Source organism: Phycodurus eques, chromosome 14 (genome assembly GCF_024500275.1).
Source record: "Phycodurus eques isolate BA_2022a chromosome 14, UOR_Pequ_1.1, whole genome shotgun sequence".
In the NCBI taxonomy this organism is placed as follows: Eukaryota; Metazoa; Chordata; class Actinopteri; order Syngnathiformes; family Syngnathidae; genus Phycodurus; species Phycodurus eques.
The window spans coordinates 5,921,030-5,938,251 of NC_084538.1; the positions used below are offsets into that span (position 1 = coordinate 5,921,030).

General features: G+C 40.4%; 1 protein-coding gene across 1 annotated transcript in view; it reads left to right on the forward strand.

Annotated features, from left to right (window-relative positions):
* The first annotated feature begins 3,462 nt into the window (after positions 1-3,462).
* Positions 3,463-17,222, forward strand: part of myo10l1 (myosin X, like 1) — a 42,811-nt gene continuing 29,051 nt past the window's right edge. The window contains exons 1-2 of the mRNA XM_061696522.1: positions 3,463-3,737; positions 13,092-13,190. Of these exons, the coding sequence (XP_061552506.1) occupies positions 3,717-3,737; positions 13,092-13,190 (120 nt within the window). The 5' untranslated portion in view covers positions 3,463-3,716. The remainder of the gene's footprint in view (positions 3,738-13,091; positions 13,191-17,222) is intronic.

The window sequence follows — 17,222 nt, forward strand, 5'->3', positions numbered from 1 at the left end:
AATTACTAATTTTCCCAAAATAAATTTTTGTTGATGAAAAGTCATAATTTACCAAAAATAAAGGTGTAATTTTATGAGAATACTGTATTATTTTGAGACTTTTTCCAAAGTTACATTTCAATTTAAATGATGTAAGATTAAGACTTTATCTTAAAAAATATGAGACTTTTTTTTTTTTCTTGAAATGTATACCTTTTCCCTTGGAAAATATACAACTGTTTATGTCAGGTCAATTTTACCTAACACTTGCTACAAACCAAATCACCAAATGAATCTGAATGCAACAAAGATTTTGGTAGAAACTATGTTTTTTAAAATCCCTAATCACTTTTCAAAATCCAGCAACATTGGCTTGTTCCTTGTTTCCATCTTTCTAGCCTCCAGTAGACTTTTTGTGCTTTTATTTTTTTTTTTTAGTCCATTTCAATCGTTATTCGACCTAGAATTAGTGTTTATGTGTTACTGGATCTATTGAGCTTGGCTATGATCCCAATGACCATAAGGCCACGATGCATTTATGGTTCGTATGAAAGATTATCCTTTCATATCCCGAGTCTATTTCTCTCTGTGAGTCGTAAGAGCACCCCAACAGAAGAAAACGGAGGTGTGAGTTTTGTTGTGAAGATGGAGAGAACATAGGAAGCATTGAAGGAGGGCCCCACATTTACCTCCGGGGCTCCAGAGGGGAGGAGGCTGAGCTTTCACAAAGCCGCACCCCGACGAGGCCTCTCACGCTGCTGGGCCGACTGCGGCTGCTGCACCTGGCCCCCCCAGCCTCGGAGTTGGGGGGAGCGGGGGTGTGGGGGGGGGGGGGGGGGTAGAATCAGAAGCCCACATTAGAACATTAACCATCTGTCTGCTACTATATGGACAAAGTGATTTCTTTGGGGACCTTGTATGTTATCCTTATTGGCTATTTTTACTCCTGTGGTTTTCGGCATCTTTCACTTCACAGGGGGGCTCGCCGCCTTGATTCAGTGTGAAGGGGGCGGGGGTCTTTTTCCTGAGCGATCATACAAAATGATTGCCTGCTGACAGCGCACTACTTACGGGTAATTTAGACATCATTTCATGGTTGAAGTCAGCGCATGCTAACGTTAAAACTTGTCCTGTTGCTGCAGTATTATGCTCCACAGTCTCCGCCTGGCTGCAGTGCTCCGTTTCCTGGCGTCCCTCAGTCTCCTCTTTGATAATTTCTTTAAATGAACGTTAGTGTCCTCGCAGACATTGTGCTACCAGGGTACTATAGGGGCGAAATATAATATTTAGAACTTAATTCATGTAAAATTAGAACCTTATTCTCATAAAATTATGACTTTTTTGGGGGGAAATACACATCATTTTTTCTTTAAAAATATGTGATTTTTGTCTCATAAACCCATGACTTTATTCTCAAAAATACACCACTATATTCTTGGAACATTTTTTATTTACGCTTGTAAAATTTTGACTTTTTTGTTGAAAATATCAGACTTCATTCTCTTTAACTGATGAATTTATTGTACAAACAAATATGCTAGTTTCTATCTAAAAAAACAAAAAAAACATACCACTTTTTAGCCTAGTAAAATTACAACTTTCTTTTCAGAAATTCACTTAGCTACTGTGTTGTATTTTCTGGCTGCCCTGAGTCTCCTCTTTGAATACATGTGTCTCCTTACCACAAACGGTGTTGTTGTTTATTTTAAATTAACATTAGATTACCCTGTAAATGCAGTATGATGCTCCAAAGTCTCCACTTGGCTGCAGGGCTCTGTTTCGGCTGCCCTCATTCACCTCTTGGATAAAAATTTGTCTTCTCACTGCGGCGACCGTCTTTCTAGTACTTGTTCAGTTAGAGTTCCTAGCGAGCCAGAATCACCACAGCTGTACTCACTATTAAAGCCTTTCCATTAGCAAAAGTTGGTGCTATTGGGTACTACGGGATACTGTTTCTAGTACCTGGTCAGCCTGAGTGCCAAACTTTCTGCATCGAAATTAAACACAAATGCTAACAGTGTAACCTGTTGCTATGTCTTAGCTCTGGACTGTCATGAGCCTGCGATTCTGTCTGTCACAAGAGCAAGACAACGTGGATGGTGCAGTACTATATTCTACAGTATTTTTTCGTTGCCCTCAGTCTCCTCTCGGATGAAATTTTCATCCTTACCAAGGACTGTGTCTTTTGTAGAAACTGGCTGGAGCATCAACATGTTAGTTTTAGCTTACCCTGTTGCTTTGCCTTAGCACAGTACTTAGCACAATACAGTACTCCACAGTCTCCACTTGGCTGCAGCAGTCTCTATTCTACCTGCCCTTAGTCTCCTTTTTGATAAAATGTGTTATAACTTATGCACAGAAGTAAATAGAGGACACCCTCGTTCTCCTCCATTGTTGTTGTCTAGCGTATCTTGTTCCTGACTGATGCATTCAATTCTGCGTGGATTTTGCATTTATTTTTAATCTAGATTTTCAATGTTTGCCAAACCAAGCCCTGTTCCCGTGTGTGTGTGTGTGTGTGTGTGTGTGTGTGTGTGTGTGTGTGTGTGTGTGTGTGTGTGTGTGTGTGTGTGCCCCTCTTATCCATTGATGTGCACGGTGGGCAGCGTCCAGATCCTACTGATCCCGAACTGCTCCCCTCACTCTCAACTCTCTATCATACTATTGGTCAGTCTACTATGCTTGAGTTATTGGTCGGTCTACTACACCGACTAACGTGTTCAAGTTATTGGTCTGTCTAATGCGCATACTAACATGTTTGAGTTATAGGTTAAGTTATTGGTCGTCTATTGAAGTAATGCTCAGTGTGGTACTTGTGCCAATAGTGGTACAATAGCCCCCTCCAGTGGTATGTGAATGAATTACTGAACTTAATGTTCAAAGTGTGCATCATATTACTGCGGCTTAATTTTTTTCCAATCCAGTACAGTATATTTGTTACGTAGAGTTCAGTTTTCTTCAGCTTTTAAGTACGATTCGTTTGCATTTCATGCATTTGGGTTCATTTTTAAATTAATCATCATTATTTAATCATCATTTAGGTATGTTTTTTTTCCATTTTCCTACATGGCACTGTTATAGTACAAATTGTGCATAATGTCACAGTGGCTTCCAATAATGTTCAATATACTTGTTACGAATAAAACCTCTGCCTTGTTTTTGATGAACCCTACCTTACAGGCCTACATTTCTTGAATTCTGCACCATTTGCACAATGGTCACTTGAGCAGATTCTGATTCCGATTCTGACTGTGTAATTTAATATTAGTCATTATGGTCATGGAGGTACTTGGAGTATTTCTTTGAACTGGTACTTGGTGTACAAAGTTTGAGAAGCTCTAGTCTAATACAGTGAGTCAGTTCTAATATACGCTACGTACTAAAAGGTTTGACGCGCACACGCACACACAAACACACACACACACACACACACACAAACACATAGGGGACCACAGACGACGAGCAAAACCAGTCATTCGTGGACGTTTTCCCATCCGCTCCCCCTCACCTCCCTCCATCCTTGGATTTGTCACGAGAAGAAGAAGAAGAAGATGACGATGATGCTGGTGCTGATGTGAATGGGACACACACACACGCCAGCACGGAGGCATCCACGCCGCGAGTGCCCCCGTCATTTTGGAGCGAACACGCGGAGATTTGCGCACCGGCGAGCGGGGCCAGCGTGTGCGCTCTGCCCGGGCCCGGCGCGAGACGTCTGGGCGGACTGACGAAGCAGGATGGAGGCGTTTTTCACGGAGGTAAGAAAAATATCGCTCTTAGTGGCATGTTAGGCGTCGTTTCGCCTGGATTTGCTTTTTTTTGTTTGTTTCCCCCCCCCGCGACGTTAGCAGGTGTTGCGAGCAAAGAAAACGGGCCGCCTCCTTTGCATATCAAGCAAGCCGTGCATAATGGTCACTTTACGGCCACTGCAGAGCAACCTATAGGCCTGTCTCCGGTCTGGGATGAAAGACAAATTGGCCCAAACGAGAGTTGACACTCTTTCGCCTCCATAAAGCTCTGGGCCGGATTAAAAGGCAAATCTGTGAACGTGTGCTCGGCTTTGCAAAAATCAGATCTCCCCTGGCTTGAAAATCCCTCATTTCTGTGTGTATTGATTTTTATTTTTATTTTTTGTAATTTTCTATACGTTTTTAGTGCACTTTGGGGTGGATGCATGCATCGGGGTGGTGCACAGCTGGAGGAGGGGGCAGGGTATGGTGTCTCTCTCGTGGGTGGGGAGTGGTGGTGGATGAATGGAATAGGTGAGATTGCACTGCAAATCGTCACGGGACTTCATCTATCTTTATTCTGCAATTAACTGTAACTCCATTCTTGGTCATGATACAGTCAACCATCACTAAATAGCAACAATTTGCTAATAATGGCTGCCCTTCCCCCTCAAAATGTTTATGGGTCATTCCAGAATCGGAGGACAATTTTAGGTACCAACATTTTTTTTGGGATCATTTTTTTGTCGCGCTTGCAAGCAAAACGGGTGATAAACCATCGTATTATTGGATTCGTCAAGCTCAAACATCAAAGGTGCGGCAGTTTTTGCTCAATAGTACATGCTAGCTGTTAGCTGCTATGCTAATTGGGCGGAACACATTTAGCTACACAGTAAACAGAGAAAAACGGTGACATTAATGTATTTTTCTGAAAATCTGCGTCGAAAATGTCACATTTGCTTGTATCCCTTCCATTAATGATTTATAAACTGGGGAATGGTATTATATATGTATACTCTCATGGAAGGCCAGGTGCTCCCCCAAATGCTCAGGGCACAGGGACAGTTTTTACCCCCCCCCCCCCCCCCGTTCGACGCTCCTCGTTCCGGGGCACGTCACACCGGTAGGAGGCTCCGGGGGACGACCCAGGACACGCTGGAGGAACTATGTCCCTGGGCTGGCCAGGGAACGCCTCGGGATCCCCCCTGAAGAGCTGGACCAAGTCGGTGGGGAGAGGGAAGTCTGGGCTTCCCTGCTTCAACTGCTGCCACCACGACTCGACCCCCAGATTAGCAGAAGCGAATGGATGGATGGATGGACATAATATATCATCTAATAATTATATAGATCTACCCGTGGTCAGAGCAATTCGCTCGATGTCGTTTTTGCTGAGTCATGGAGCTCACTTTTTCTTTCTCCTCCTCAAGATGGTTTAAAAGGTTTAATAACAGGGTTGTGTGTATATTGAGACAAAACTTGAGAGCATAAGCAGTACTTTTTCAAATATGTCCGTGACGAAACAAAATGTTTGAGCAATTACAAGGAAGAGATATCAACATAATGCCTACCAATAAAAGCTAATTTAAAAATACTAATGTACCTCATATATTTGATATGTAGGTTTGTAATCAAGAGTGAGGGATAAAAGGGCAAAAGAGCCGTTTTAGGAGGTGTTTATTAGATATTTAGGAATCACTTTTACCACAGCTAAAATTACATTTTGTCTCACAACAGCTGTAATTTACACAAGTGCATGTGTTTTCATTTGAATGAAATTTCACGGGGGTGCAGAAAATATCCTCCAGTTCCGGAATTAAACCCTAAATATACCACATGCAATGATCCCAAAATCATTGCATTGCAAAATAATCCCCACTGCTTATTCATAAAAGCAAGACATTGGTGGAAAGGAACTATGTTGAAGTGACACATCTCGACTGAGCTAAGTCTAGCCGAGGTTGTTAGCAAGAACCTACAAGAGAGTCTTGCGGCATGTTCGTGTACAGAACATACACTCTTTTGGTGCATCTTTTGGACATTGTTGGTGACGTAAACAAATGCTGGTCGCACTAATACTGATGTTAGCTGAGCAAGTTGCTGTGTCTTTGCTCTGGATGTTGCAGTATTTATATTCTACATTTTGCTTCAGTGCTCCGTTTTTTTTGGTACCCTCGGTCTCATTTGGGGGAAAAAAATGTCATTTATGGCGATGTAAACCTCTGCTGGTCGTACAGATGCTAACATTGTTTTAGCCGTGGTTGTGTCGTAGCTCTGGAAACCGTTGTACTCCGCAGTCTCCACGTGCGGACCTTGTCCGATAGTACCTGGTCAGCTGGAGTTCTGAGCGTGCTGGGCTCATCGACGTGTTTTCCATTCGCAAAAGCATGCACTACTGCATAAGGAGAATTTGTCGCTTTATGGTGTCGTGAATGACTGATTGTCGGATAAATGCTGACATTTGCCCAGCGTGTTGCTGTATCTTAGCTCTAGTCACAATCTGCTGACCTTGTCTGATAGTACCTGGTCAGTGTTATTTTGACAGCCATCTTAGTTTTAAGGCCTTTTCACGCGGCACTTGCTCAGGACAACGGCACCCCGGTGGGAAGTCAGGAGGTGTTCCTCGCTGATTACACTCGACAACTCGGCAATATGTATTTGTCATTGCATTGTTGCAAAAGAAATTCCTGCCTTCGCTTATTTTAAGGAGGAGGAGGTGACGCAGCAGCTAAAAAAAAGCGAATATGTGCAACCAATACTTATTTCATGTCAGGATCTCTGAGTTTATCAGGTCATTCGTAAGCTATAGTTCCACAAAGAGTGCTTCCAGGTTTCAAAGGGATAGTGGGACATCGCATTCATTATGACTTTCTCAATTTCCCCCTTGCCATTTACAGTACAAGTCCGCCAAAATAGCGCTCAGAAATGACTCCGCCAGCCCCTCTGGTGGCGCTTTCTGATGTCACTGCGACACCGCTCCAGAATAGAACGTTTTTCTATTCAAGTGCGCATCACGTCACATCAGCCGCCCTCTGCGCTAGCCGCGCCGAGACATTTGGCATTTGGTGGTACCGCCCCCTCGGCACGCTTTACGCTTTAGCATAATAACCAAGATTCCTTACCAGACCAGACACAGGTAAATTTTAAATACAAACAACAGAAAACAAAATATAATTTACATTACCAGGATTGTGCCGAGGTCAGAGTTGAAATATCATCTGAATGATACAACCTCCTGTGGTCCATGATTTGTGGAATATTCAAAACATTTTAGGGAGGGTAATATGGGCGGTATCAGGACTCAGGGAAAACCCAGGGACATCACCAAAGCGTTTGTTTTCTTTTCTTTTTTCCAGATAAAATTATTTTACGGTATAGTTGGGATAAGCAATAAGTGAAATATGTAAAAAAATATATAACATTTCTAAGGGATTAAAATGTCTAGGAAGCGGCGACAAGCAACAAATGGCATTTTTACATTTTCTAGGTAGTTTAAATGAATCTTTGACATTGCATTGATTTAATATGCAATCAGATCAATGTGCTGGACACTGCGTAGTTATAACAAATATTTTGCAGTTTAGCTTATTGTGAATTTATACATTTCAATTTCCTGGGCCTCAAATGACACTGATTCGGTGGAATGACCCTTCGACAAAGGGAAACTCTGCGGAAAGCTTTCACGTACACCGAGGCTGGTATTTCATGCAAAGAACTTCACAACTCTGCATTAGAATATTCAGCAGCTGGTTGAATTATGTTCAGGAAGCTGTAAAACCTCAATAGAAGCGGACCAACAAACGATGGAAGCAGCTTGTTTGCACGCTGAAAGGAACAGAACGCACGTGTGATACATATTTCAGCATAGCTTTTGCCCGTACACGTAGATTGTGCTTGAAATCATGCAGGATTTGAAGCAGCGCAGGCAAGAGGGGAGGGAAGAGTCGCTGGAGATGTGTGACCTATATTAAGATGCTTCCAACACATTTGTTCTGCTCAGGAAGCCACTTCACGTTGCTTTGACTCTTTTTTTTTTTTTTTTCTTTCCTCCCCGGCTTGCCTCGGTCCTCCCTTAAGCTACAGCTCAGTGCCATGAGTCCCTTTACTGTAACCTACTTTCGTGCACTAGCGTGTAGGTGGGACACCACTACTGCCGTCAAAAGGCATCAAGTATGTGCTACTGTAAGGCAATTCAACAAAAATAGCAACTCCCAGAATGCTTCGCTTCCCTCCTAAAAGGAACTAAGCTGCAACATATGACCAAATTTGGCACTATAGTATAACATATCTCGATTGGATTTAACCTTTTAATATGTTGTCAACTTTCTCATGCTTTCTGTTTTTAATTTTGTAAAGGGTTTTTTTGTAGTACAACACTATAAATAATATATATTATATATTTATATAATTGAGAATGAAATGTTGATATTTTATGAAATAAAAAAAGTTCAGTGTTTTTCATTTTAATGTATTTTATTTACTTCCACATAGATCCACATACAGCGGTGGGTGCCTTAAAATACGAGTTGAATTCATTCTATGACCACCTGCTCGCAACTCAAACCACTCAAATCATTATCATCTTCACCAATTGAATGAATAGGCCATTAATCCATTCCTACCTCCCCTCTAAAAAAGATTTTTTGTTTTTTAAGGAGGATAAATAGCACTCTATATTATTGTACATTATAAAAACATACCATTATAACATAATTAAACAGAATGTAAAGCATTAAACAGTTTGCATGTCATGATTCAATGCCGCAATCCAATTCAGTGTGCTGCTCCTTCTGGTGTTGCCCGCCTTGGTCACCAGTTGGCAGTACTGTATAATGTCATGCAGACACAAATGAAGGATAGACTTCTACTACTAGGATAAAGACTATATGCTGTGAGTATTGTTATATTATCTATCTGCATGTGTTGTTCCACCATTTGTGTTCAAATACCCGTTGCCTAAATGGTTGTAAAACAGCGACTATCGATAATAACCGTTAGCATGTCAATGGGTTCTTCCATTATATGTTAGCATTTAGCTGGCTGGCCATTCTTAAGGCAAGGCCATTTGGTTGTTTTAAATATACAACGCGTAATTCACTTTGTTTGACGTTTAGTTTGACAGTAAACTTCAAGTGGGAAAGGCATGAAAGAGATTGAAGCCTCTTTTTTGAGCAAATGTTCACTATTTGCCAAAGTGCTGCTTATTGTGAAGTGAGTTTAATTGAGTTAACTGCCACTTTACAGCGCCCGTATCTCTAAGTCAAAGCAAAAAAAAAAATCGCCCGAATGACTCGTCTCGAAAAACTCGGAAGTCGAGTCACTCATATCTCCAAAGCACCACTGTATTTGTCATTAAGAATGAAATGTTTCATTTTTGTTTGTGATTATGTTATTGTTTTTACTTTAATCCACATATTTCTGAGCATATCATTCATTATTTATTTTTTACCTTGCAGTCATTTTTCTGTTGTATATAACCTTGAAGATCCGTGTTTCTCATACTTGTACTATTTTTTTTCCCTTCTTATATCTTTTTAAGTTTAAATTTTAATGAAATATAAAAGTCCTTCTTGTATTTTTGTTGCATTGGAAACAACTAAAAGAGTCCAAATACAACACAGCAAAACGCGGGACTCCATCTCCCAGCATCCATCTGCACCAAGCGGAGGAGGCTGTTACCATGGCGCCCTGTTGCCGTGGAGTCCTGTTGCCATGGTGTGTGTGTGTGAGCGAGAGAGACTGTAGTTTAATCCAAGATGAGAGAGAATGGAATAATTAGCAGGCTGTTCAAAACTGGCTTCTCAAAGAGGATTTAGATTTACACTGCACGCACACACACACACACACACACACACACACGTACAAACACATGCACACATTAACTCGTGAGCTATGATCTGCATAAATTGGATGATTAATTTGTTTACTTAATGTTAAAGGTCAAGTTCAAAGGTTCCCCTAATATTTACCGGTACATACAATACTCAGTTAAATAATGACAATAATGAATAGATTAGTAATGTTTAAATCCTGCACATGTATATATTAATAACCCTGTTAATAGTATAGGTAATATTGCTCAGTATGTATAATAAAGAATCTAATTAAAGCAACACAAATAGTCTGAATTATTTTCTTAACTTTTAATACTTATATTCACAATTAAAGAAAATAATAATGACGTAACAATAATAAAAAAGAATGCTCAATTTGGATAATAAAACCAATAGCTGTTGTGCAGGCGTGCCTTCTGTTTTGGTGAGTGACCCCACCTGATTTATTTATTTATTTTTTGTGTTCATACCTGCAGTGTTCTGTTTCAACTGTAAACCTGTTTAGTGTGACTCCCACAGGACAGGTGACACCCATACACCCACTTCAACTCAAACACACGCAATTGCAAATGCAAACGTCAGTTCTCCAATATAATCTGCTGAAAGCCCGTCTGTCCCGATCGTGTTATCACCTTTAATGGAATATTACTGACACACTTTCAGGCCCCGAGGATGCTGCTCGGGGAGGGATCAGAGTGCTTTATGACAGCTTTGTATGACCCTTTTACACCAAATCAATACATACGCAAACGCATTTCTTTCCCCCCCCCCTCTGCAATACCTACTGTAAACCTTGGATGCATCTTTGCTATTAGATTTATTTTTCCCTCGTTAGCTTATGAGCCTTACGCTTAAGTCAAGTTTATATATGTTCATTTAGTAAAACAACAGACATTGACCAAAGTGCTGCATAAAATCCACTCCAATCAAATAATAATAATGATGATAAAATCTTTACATTCAATCTTATGTAAAAACATTGACATAAACTACATTTATTATTATTTATTATGAAATGAAAAAATACAAAAATACAAATAGAATACAAATAAAATACAAATATAATTTCATTAAGTTTAATTGAATTACCATGGGACCACAATTGACTATATCCAATTTGCATTCAATAAAATAGATTGAATTATTAAAGGAGGATAAGCGGTATGGAAAATGGATGGACGGATATTGACCAGTGTACTGTACATAAAATAAAATAAAACAAAACAAAATAAAAAGAAATATTGAATAATTATTCAACTATTGCATTATAGTTCATTATAAACAACAGACATTGACCAGTGTGCATAAAATGAAGCAAAAATAAATGTAAAATAGAATTTAAATTTAAAAAATCAAATATTGAAAGAGGACAACCAAAATGTCATGTTGTTGACATTTTGGTTGTCGTTTAAAATGTTTAAAATGTTTAAACAAGCTTTAACAACGTCTTTTAACATACAAAAAAAAGATCACTTTTAAGATAAATCATTGTTATTCTTATTTAGAACGTACCACTTCAAATAATTTTGGAACATTGGATAGGATTATGTCAAGAACAACATAGAGAAGTCAGGGTAACGAGGCTTGAGAAACTCCACTTACTATACAAGCTTAGAAAAAAAATTTTTTTGTCCAAATAATTGATCACGTTTAAGATAAATCAATGTTGACCATGTAATTACACGGTTGCACTTTAAATAACAATAATAAAGAAGGCAGGGTAGCAAGCCTTGAGGAACTCCAAATGGTACTGTAAATGGGCTTTCACTTGTATCGTGCTTTTCTACCTTCAAGGTACTCAAAGTGCTTTAACACTGTCTCCTCATTTTACAAATACCGCTTATATAGGAAACGACCTGTTTGATACTTATAATTACATACGCCTGCGCTTCCTTTTTGGAATCCCGTTACTCAGCCGTTCTCTCACCTCGGTTACGGCTCTGATTGAAGAGCTGGGAGTAAGTCAGCTATTTACAAGTCATCAGTAAGTCTCAAGTCTAAGACTTTAAGTTTCAAGCAAGGCCCAAGTTACTGTGGCAAAAATCAAGTTGAGTCCCCACTACTAAATTTCTAGTAAGGCTAGTCAAGTCTGGGTTAAGCAGGTCATAAGTTATTTCATGCAGTCTTGCTCAGTCACAACAAACTGTATACTTGCACATTAGCGAGTAAAAGATAATAGCTTAGAAGGTGGAAAATTTGACCTGGTCCTTCCCCATTCTGTGTCATGAATACAATTCCCGTCACATCCGCATTTTTTTTTCTCTAGTACTTGTGTACATACAATTAGCAAGGAGCCTTCCTCGGTTTGGGATCAGCGGTTTGACATGTGAGGTCAGGGGGCTATAATTTAATGTTGAGCTTTAATGGACCGTTTCAACAAGATGGAGGGCTTGGTTAGGTTTCGCTTACCGGCATCATATTTCACAAAGGAGGCCCGTAGAATGAAAAGGAGGGTATGGAGGGAGGAACTATGCATTGGTGACAGGTTCAGTGGTTTTTCTCTTGTCAAAGGTTTGTTGTCATCCATGTCCATCCCCTGCTTATCTGGACCAGTCATTCCCAAGAGGGGAGGGGAGAATGGGGGGGGGGGGGAGTTGTGCTCCGTCTTTTACAACCCTTCAATTATTCTCTCCCCAGTGAGAAGCTCAATATGAGACTAAAAATGAATGTACTTAAGGGTAAACGTGCATTTGTTCAGGCCCAATGTACGCATGGGATGAAAAGAGCCACCAAGAGGCTGAGGTCATGCGGTCATTAGGTCATGCTTCATGTGCCGGCGTCCAATAAACGGGAAGACGAAACACGCGCACACACACGCGCACACACACACACACACACATACAGATTTCAAGCGCTTGTTGCTTTACAGAGGCGGAAAGTCCAGATGTTACAGTCTTTATCTTTCATTAAAAACATCTGTCCGTGCACTCATGCGGGCCCGACTGGAATAATGCCCCACCTGTTGAAGCTTATTGTCTCTTTAAGAAAACACAGCTGTTTTTATTTGCCAACACTGACTGCAAAGTTGAGCTGTTCACTGTGGCAAAGGAGCTCACTGAAATGGAATAGGCCGCATTGAAGCACGGCACAATGCTGGATGGCCTCTTCGTGCCACCTAAAAAAAAAAAATAATTAAGCTTTTTTTATAATTAAAAAAATATAAAATAATTATTGTAAACCACTATAACATTATGTACAGTATGAACACTAACACTGCACTTAAATACGGGGTTAATAAAAAGACTGCACTTAATAATAACAATAATAATATTGGTGGGATAGGCTCCAGCACCCCCGCGACCCTAGTGAGGATAAGGGGAAGGGAAGATGAATGAATCCATTTTAAATTGCCATATTTAAAAAATAACATTGAGATATTTACTTTGTTGTGTATATGTAATAATAAGATGAGGCCATTAAACATTTATATGTGGGTGGAGCATGGTGTCAACATTTGATGGTCATTTTTTAGGATCCGCCATGAAAAGAGGGTGAGAGGGCCTCGTTGGTCGCTCCTTGCAGCTTTAAATAACGTTATTGTTGTGTCTTCCAGGGGGCCCGCGTTTGGGTTAGGGAGAAAGAACAGCTGGTCCCGGCCACGGTCAATTCCTGCGGAGATGGAACCCTGGTTGTCACTACTGACTATGGAGAGGTAAGAACACACAGGCACATAGAAACATGATATGAATCAAATACAGTATGCTCAACAGACAGATGTTAACTCAGCACTCAGCATGGAGTGTTAGCTCCTCTGGCAATAGGCTCTGCATTTAAGCTTAGCAGTGAAGCGAAAGGCAGCTAAAGGCAGCTTCACTATATTTGCATTCATTCTAAGAACAACCATTAATCCCAAAGCAGGCACCCAGAGAGGTCTGAGACTCAATTGGAAGCATTTTGAGCCCGCCGCTGAGTCATGTACCGTTTGAAGGTGACTCTGCGGTCTCTTGGAGTTTTGTGCTGTTCTTTCATTTTCCAACCTTAGCATCAGCGTTGTTCCAAAGCTGTCAGATTGATGTCTTAACCTTTGTCTTTGCGGCAGTACTGATAAATACAGTTGCAAAAAAAGCATGGAAGCCATTTGGAATGACCTAGATTTCTGCATAAACTGGTCAAATAACGTGATCTGATTTTCACTCTAACTAACTCAAAAGTGGTGTGTGTTTTTTTTTTTTTGATAAGGGAGGCAGCTTTAATCAACACCTCCGATCTCATTATTAGCTCTCGGAGAAGTCATTTGTGTTTGTGTCCGCCACATGCATGGATCCGCACACTAATTGACAAAGTGTAATGCAGCGGCTTGGTGATGAAGTGCTGCCTCCACAAAGGAAAATCTAATCCATGCTGTCTGTGTGGGCACTTGGGAGCGCTTTGCAGTTCACGGTAGCTTTTTTATTTTATTTTATTTTTACTTCCACATTACCATTTAACATCCCTATTTTACCTATGAATCTTAGCACAAGTTAACTTCCTGAAACACTTTTGACATTTCACATTTTAAGATATTAATGATGATGTTTGTTCAGTCCCACTGTATAAGAAATAAATGAGTAGCGAGATAGACAATTATTACCATTTTGACAAAGATAAAGTTGTAATATGGGACAAATCAAATTTTCAAATTGTAAAGTTGTACCAGTAATATTACAATAAAAAGTGTAAATAATAATAATTTTAAAAATAATTTTTAAAAAAGTGAAATTGTACAAAATAAAGTTGTAATATTAAGAGGGAAATAGTTGTAAGTGTTGAAAAATAACATTGTAATATTGTATTTTCAGTAAACATCATAATTTTACAAAGGCTAAATTTAAAAAAATATGAATTTTACAAAAGTAAAGAAATATCTACATTTTACAAAAGTAAAATTGCAACATTACAATAAAAATGGTTGAAATTATACTAAAATAATATACTATTACAATAAAAAATTGTTGAAATAATACAATAAATTATAGTAGAAAATACCTTTGTGACTCGATAATTTCTTCCAGATGCTGCAGTACTAGCGGCACGGTGGACGACTGGTTAGAGCGTCAGCCTCACAGTTCTGAGGACCCGGGTTCCATCCCCGGCCCCGCCTGTGTGGAGTTTGCATGTTCTCCCCGTGCCTGCGTGGGTTTTCTCCGGGCACTCCGGTTTCCTCCCACATCCCAAAAAAAAAACATGCATTAATTGGAGACTCTAAATTGCCCGTAGGCATGACTGTAAGTGCGAATGGTTGTTTGTTTCTATGTGCCCTGCGATTGGCTGGCAACCAGTTCAGGGTGTACCCCGCCTCCTACCCGATGACAGCTGGGATAAACTCCAGCACGCCCGCGACCCCAGTGAGGAGAAGCGGCTCAGAAAATGGATGCATGGATGGATGCTGTGGTACTACTGCATGGTTTTAATCGTGTTCGGCCCTTCATCGTGCTGATTCTCTATCAAATATTCAGCAACTCCCGCAAGGGCTGATGTTTAAAAGCGAACAGGGGGAGGAAAGACAGGAGGAAGCTTTGTTGTGTGTGGAGGGTGTGGGAAAATTAAGGACATTCATAATCCAGAAGATTAATGAGTGTGTTTGCGGAAATAAGAACACTTCTAGTTTGGGACAGTCTCACCAGAGGTACACAAGGGACGCACAAAAAGACACATTACACTAGTGTTTGAACATGAATTTATTGCATAATTTGTTAACATGAGAGAAAAAAATATAAGCATTGGGAGGGGATTGAGACTCTTGGCCGCAGTCTATTATTAGCTGCCAACTGGAGCACGCATGTATGTGTGTGTGCGTGTGTGTGTGTGTGTGTGTGTGTGTGTGTGTGTTTGTGCATGTGTTGGGCTCAAAAACATTAAATCCGAAGTGCAATGTGTGTGCGTGCCCTCGCTGGGTTATACAGATTAGATGAGCCTATGCACCCTCTTAATGAGATCTCAAACCTTCAATTACATTATTTTGGCAGAGGCCACGGCGTCAAAAGGTTGCGGATATGAGTGGTTGAAAGCAATGTTTTGCTGACATCCACTAAAGGTTGAATTTAGTGCTCTTCTGATATTCTATTACTGCTTTTAGGACTTCCTGAATACCCCTCAAGTCCTCCCTGTAAGGGGAAACAAAATAATGTGTGGCATTCCACAAGGCTCACTACTTGAACCCCTGTAATTTTCGTTGAAAAAGAAGTTTGTGAAGATTATGTAAAATAGGAGTATAATGGTGGGCACCACAGCTGCCTCACAGTTCTGAGGTTCGGGATTTGAATCTGGGCTGCAGCCTTCAGGTGTGGGGTTTGCATGCTCTCCCCATGCTTGGATTTACTTGGGGTACTACAAAACATGCATGTTAGGTTCATTGAAGACTCTAAATAGGTCTTTGGTGTGAATGGGAGTTTGAAATAGTTTTTGTCTAGATGTGCCCGGTGACCAGTCCAGCATGTACCCCATCCTTTGCCCAAAAGTGAACTGGGATAAGCTCCAGCCCACCGTTGACCGTAATGAGAACAAGTGCATAGACAATGGATAGATGTATGGGTACATGTCTACAGAACATATGATGTAGAGTACAGGAATGGCACCTGCCTCACTCTCTAGCCTTACCGTAAACAAATACAGTGCAGCTCAGCCTCTGGTATGCGGACGTCCCGGCTAACGATATACTTTTGGCAGTACGTCAAACTTGTTACGTCATTTGAGATGCCATCATGACAAAAAAAAAAACTGAAGAAGTTCAAATTAAATTCACCTGTGATGTTTATAGTCCATTTTATGTTTATCCTGAAAATTTTTGTGAGTGGTATAATTGACACTCTTACTGTAGCACTTATCTGTGTCTTTAAACCCCTAAAAAGATGACAAAATATTGACTTTCCTACAAAGAAAATATTTAAGATGAAAACATTATCCATGTTTTGTCATGGTCGTTCCTTTGTCTTCAAAGATGAGTTAAAAGGATGCTTTCTTATTTAAAAAAAAAAAAAAAACTCTTTCATCCCGATAGTCCTAATTTGACTGGGCGGCAGATCTCATGAAGGATTTCTCTCCTTTTCTCTCCAGCGGCATCATGCTGCTCCGGACGCCACGGTTACCGTCACCGAATCAGCATCCTTTTTAAGTATGCGTTCATTGTGACACAAGAAAGAGAGAGCTGCAACAAACCCCAGACAAAACGCATGGACGCCCCCAGCACCTGTGTGTCTAATATTTATTCCATACGCACGCACACACACACAGGTTATGTTAGCAGTGAGATGCGTTTGTTACGTGACCTGGATTTCTGTAGCTACAGCGTGAAAGCGAGAGAGCGCACACTCGAGCAGGCAACATGCTGCAGGGATGCTTTATACACACACACACGCGCGCACATATACACACATGAAACTGAAATGTGACTGTGCAAAAAAAATAAAATAAAATGTCCACTGTTTTTTGTGTGATAGTGCAAGCAAAATGACCCACATTCCTCCTCTCCATCAGTTTAATGTCGCCGGGCCACAAAGGACACTCATGCATGGGCTTACTCCCCGCTCTCGTAATTAATTTGACACAAAAACCCACTTATGCAAACACATGCGCGTATGCATGCTAAAAAAAAAAAGGAAAACGGAGAGTCGGCATCAGCCCCCCATGGTGAGGGAATGTGGGCTATTGCTACTTGGGCTTCTAAGAGCAGGATGACATGGATTTTTTTTTTTTATATAACTATGCA